This window comes from Pinus tabuliformis, chromosome 3_1 (assembly GCF_031772625.1).
Source record: "Pinus tabuliformis cultivar Carrire ecotype Pingquan chromosome 3_1, CPIR1, whole genome shotgun sequence".
NCBI lineage: Eukaryota > Viridiplantae > Streptophyta > Pinopsida > Pinales > Pinaceae > Pinus > Pinus tabuliformis.
This window is the reverse complement of record NC_142301.1, coordinates 381509855-381515360: the sequence shown is the minus strand read 5'-3', so window position 1 is coordinate 381515360 and position 5506 is coordinate 381509855. Positions and strand designations below refer to the sequence as shown.

General features: G+C 37.9%; 1 protein-coding gene across 1 annotated transcript; it reads right to left on the bottom strand.

Moving 5' to 3' along the window:
• Nucleotides 1-3103: 3103 nt before the first annotated feature.
• Nucleotides 3104-3865, bottom strand: LOC149187318 (uncharacterized). The gene has a single exon (XM_089409618.1). It carries the CDS (start codon nucleotides 3764-3766, stop codon nucleotides 3104-3106), a length of 663 nt encoding a protein of 220 aa, XP_089265744.1. The 5' UTR covers nucleotides 3767-3865.
• Nucleotides 3866-5506: the final 1641 nt, after the last annotated feature.

Here is a 5506-nt window from a genome sequence, read left to right as displayed (position 1 = left end):
TATTGCGCGTTGGACACAGTAAGAGATTTTACATTCCTGTAATCTGGTAATATGTCTCAGAGTGTTCCTGCATCAGAAAATGATGTGATATTCTTGGACGTAGTTAGACATTCTATTGCATGTGGATACTATTGATCAATGTTACTTGGTTTTTAAAATTGTAGAGTTTTATGGCATTTGATCAATAGTATCCACATGCAATAGAATGTCTAACTACGTCCAAGAATATCAAAATCAATATTTCCCTTCTCACATAAGATTTCCCTTCTCACATAAAAACTATATACTGAAAGAAAATCAATATTCACATAAATGTAATCTAGGAAAGCTTATGAGAAAGTAAATCTTATTTCAATTTAATCTAGCTCATGGAGAAGAGACTCCTAACTTAGGAGTTCCTGGTTGTCCTTCTCACATCAAAGCTAGCTACTGAAAGGAGATCAACCTTCACACAACAAAACATGGCCATAAAATGAATTCATATTGAAATTATCTACAAGTATTTACAACAAAGAAATAAGATGAACATCATAATTGAAATTAGTATATTCACAACATTACTTTACAACAAAGTGTACTTATCTCAGTATGGGGATCCTTCCATTCCTCAATGAGCACACATGAACAACTATCACACCTTAAGAATCAAACAACACTCATAACTCATGATTTGGGGAAAATGATATTATTCATGTTGAATGAACAATCATGAATTTGGTGCTAATGAATAACTGATAATTGGTTTCTCTTCCTCCTCCTCATCATAACATGATTTGGAGGATGCTCCTCTTATTTACACATGAATTAGGGATATCTACTCAATAAATGTAGATCCCTTAAATATCTACTAGACCCATACTTGTCTCAACTTATCCCTAAATACTAGATACAAATCCCATGACACATCAAAATATCCATGATCTTTGTCCTTGGAATATGGTCCACCTCTTGAGTTGAAATTCGAATTTGATCTTGGGAGGCCACATAAGGGTGCCTTGGAAACTTCCAAATGATCTACACATGTCATCAAACTCAAGCCACTTTTAGGTATAAGCAAATACATGTTATTTCTCTAACTTTTAATCATAAATTCACTCTAAATACATGAAATTAATAACTTTAGAAAAGGAAAATATAAACTCATATGGTAATGGAAATATAGGGTTATGTAATGATAATATGATGAAATGAGGTGACAAAATGAGGATAAAGGTGAAAATGGAGTGAAAATTGATGTTAATTTGGCGGCCCAACATACCCCCCAACTTAAGTTATTGCATGTCCTCATGCAATCTATTACATTGATCATGATTTGATCTTTTGAATTGTCTTGCTTTTACATGAACTTTGGCTGATATTGATTTTTTTAACTTCACATAATTTTCTTTTTGACAACTTTGTTCCTTTTTGCAAAGTCTTCTCTCTTAAAAACATTTGATTGCAACATATTATTTTGGTTGGTTCTTGTGTGACAACCAAAATTTGATTAGTATTGGTTCTTGTGTAACAATACTTTCATTGTTTTTGGGCTGCATCAAAAGACTTTGAAAACATTTAATCAACCATTCTTTCTTTGATCATTATTTGCAAAACATGTAACATTTGAATCATAATGCAATAGTAGTTGTTTGGAAAAAGTATGTTGGTTAGGATGATATGTGTAGAAAGGACATATATGACATATGGAAGGTGATAATGGAGTATGGATGTGAATATGAACATGGTGAAACATTTTCCAAAAATTATAATTTTAGTATTAAAGGAATTGTATGATAAAAAGCTAGAAAAGAACATACCTTTACTTACCTGAGTGGACAAACTGTGTATATGTAGAAAAGTGTAGCTTCTGCTATTGAATCATGGAATGAAGAATACAAGAATGTGATCTATGTCTTGGTTGCATATATGATGGATGAAGTCGCGAATGTGGATCTTTTATTACTATTACTGAATCTGTTCCAAAGTATAAAATAATCTGCTCCTGAATCATATAGTCTTCATCTCGTCCCATATCGTGGCACAATTCTTTCCATGTGAATGAATGTGTCGATGTCGAACATGGAAAGAAGTCATTGGATTACCTACCATTGATGAATGTCGTTAACCAATGCGAGGCAAACTCACCATTAATGTCAATGAGTGCCAAGGTACCCAAGTACATCTTATGAAGTGCGAATGAATGAGCTGATGTCGAGCGACTTGCAAGATCCAACAAACAAGGGACATTAATGTATTCCCATTGTTCGTTGGCGAGAAGACTTGCCATTAAGGCATGCAAGCCTTAAGGTACTAATAATGACTCTAGTCTTTATCCCAGATAAGGTGCTGAGGTCGATGGGTAAAGACTTGTTGAAATGTGGGTCTTAAGGAATCCCACATCAGTCAACGCGAGTTCGTACAAATGATTGGTAGAACTATAGATACAAGATGTTATGGCCAAACAGTTTTTATGGCAAGGAAAGCTAGGCAATGTAAAGAGATGGATGGTTTATTCATGAGGCAAAAAGATGAATTGAATGGTAGGCAAAGATGTATGCGACTCAGAAAAGTAGACATGTATGATGTATGCGACTCAGAAAAGTAGACATGTATGAAGTCATGATGGATACGACAATGAATCAATGGACTTGAATGGCTGATGATGCTTTGAAGGAGAAGTGTGGGTAAACATATCATGATGCAAAAGATTTATGTGTAGCGAAAAATGTCACGACATATTTAATTAACTCCTTCAAGCTTTCAATGATGAATGTGATTTCTCGAGATCACATCTGCATGAACTTGGATCTTCGCGCGCCTGTAAAAGCTTAGTACAAATCTTGCATGAAAACTTTAAGAGCTCTTCGAAAGATATAAAATGCAAGAATGAGTATGAATGCTTAGCAATCAAAATAAAATGAAATGAATTTTTTTACCTGTTGCCTTTGCGCGCTAGTTCCCAACTCCAACAAGACAAGTTAGCATAAAATGTTTTCAGCTGTTATGGAATGTCCATTTGCAATTTTTTTGAAATTTATTTTATTATAATTTTTTTAATTTGTTTTTTTTTTTAATTGTTTTGATATTTTTTTTTAATTGCTTTGATTTTTTATTTGTTTTTTTTTTAATTGTTTTGATTTTGTTTTTTTATTGTTTTGTTAAAATTAAAATTTGTTTTGGATTGTTCATTCAAATTGTTTATTCCACCAAGTCCAGAGGAACAATCCATTAATGCTTTTGCATCATTATTTTGGAGTGGGTCCGTTGTAAGTTTTCCATCAGGACTCGAAATTCTAATGGAATAGCATTGCTCATTATCGAATGAAGCCAACTCATCTTCGACAGATGTTTCTATGAAGTCTGCAGAGCTATTGCAGTTGAAGATCCGAGCACGTGCTTTAATATACTCTTCCTTCCTTTCCTCTACACTTTTAGCAAAATTGGACTCCGATGAATTGTTAAGACTCCCCCTACCACCTACTTGAGAATCTTTCTGTGACCTCTGCATAATTTCAAACCTAACAACATTAGTCTTCTCATCGCGAGGTAGATTTACAGGAATGTCAGCCAACCGAATCACTGGATACCCACTTTGAGATGTTTTCCGAGCAATGATGCGAGAACCAGATCCATCTGTTGTGTGGCAATCAATCACCACCATTGATTGCAGACCATAATGCTGAGCAACACGATGGGCAACAAGTCTGAGATAGGAAGTTGGCAACTGTTCAAAATCAAGCTGTTGTTGGCTAGGATTTTGAATAAATTTTTCAACCTGTTGCTCCATTCGTAAAATTGTTAATCGCTCCCGAGGATTCTGAAGAGCGTCCCTAAGGAAATGGTCGACTTGATTTATAGCCTCAGCCAGATCCCCGCCACCGTCGAGCGAAGAACCTCGTGCCTTCTCTTCATTCATTTCAACCTCTTGACCTGGTAACAACAATTTGCCCATGCTCTCTTCGAGGCCTGCCAGTTCCCATGACTGGGGAGGCAAGGCCCCTCCTTCCATCTCCTTCGCAGGCTCCGCACCCATTTCAGCAGCAGAAACCTTTAATTCAACATCGATATAGATGATGATCGACTACAGTACATGAGTGTATAAACATTTAATGGTGATAGGGCCAGGGACGAAACCCCAACCTCGACCTGCCTGCACCTCAAAGTTGCTGAGCATAAAGCAGGGCTACTGCTGTGGGTTCTGGCATCAAGCGAAGAACATGCAACCCAGCCATAGCACAAGCCCTTTCAACATGAGTTTGCTGAAACCGGCTAAAGAAAACAGGTATTGTTAATACAACGGTGCACACAACACGTCTTAGCTGAACCTCGGCCATGGCTCGTAATTCTAATAGCAAAATCACGAGTACTTGATCAGAAATCCCTGATGCAATTGTGCCTTCCAGAGCGGAACCACATACTGCAGCTTCCAAAGGTTTCATACCATCATATATATTCTTGCTCATGGCCTCGGCAACTCGCAGATGCAGATGGCCTTTCTGTTTGGGTCTCCCATGTTTGCCCCTTTACGCAGTTTTCAAAACTGCAGTTGGAGACCCGTTCGTTGTAGCTATAAAACACGTGGCTCCAGAATCTCAATCAATACCAAAGCCCGATTTTTGCATGAGGAATTGGCGCGATATTTTTCCTATTTTACTAACAGAACCCTGATTTTCCTCATTGGTCAGAGCGACTTCACATACATCCTCGATTATGGAGATTATTCATGCTGGATTTCCGCCTCATGCCTGAGATTTTCTCCGTGATTGAGCCCATGATTTCCTTAAAAGATGGGATCTTCCCAACTTCCACTGGCAATTTTAGATCAGAAGGAGCGTGGCAAATGCCTTCTTCTCATACGGCCTCAATTTATGTCCAATAAGCTCCGCAAATTCTACAAAATCTTCTTCTGATTTTGGAATAAAGTTGTCCAACGACTTCTCTCCGGTGCGTTTACCAAATAATTCTGCAGTAGACTGGTAGTCAACTTCCTCCACGAGCCTTTGTTGACGAAGTTTCTCTACCCATGGATCTGCAAGCTTTTCATCTTCAATTTTTTTGCACCTTTCCTTTTGATTTAAAAGATTTACTTCCATCCGAACGGCGAGAAGGGAGAGGTAAAAAATGCTACAGAAGGGTTTCAAGGTTTTAACGCTCTATAGGGTTTGATACAGAAGGGTTTGAAAGCCATCATCATCATGCTGGGCCGACGAGCGTTGTGTTCTCTTCTGAAGCCAGCGGTTTTGTCTACAAGAGTAGGAGGGAGCGGAGCAGTAGCGGGCAGATGGGGATTTGCAGACAATGCCCCTGCTACTGCTATTGATGTCGCCCACCAAGACTTCATAGATGCTTGGAAGAAGGTGACACCCAATATGGAGCCTCCAAAGACTCCATTGTCATTCATGAAGGCACGCCCTGCGTTCCCGTCCTTAAGATAGATGTGTTGATAAAGAGCTCGAGTCTTTCCCATCTAGCATATACTTCAAACTCTGAACAACACACCACTTTTTGACAGCAGTTACAAAATATA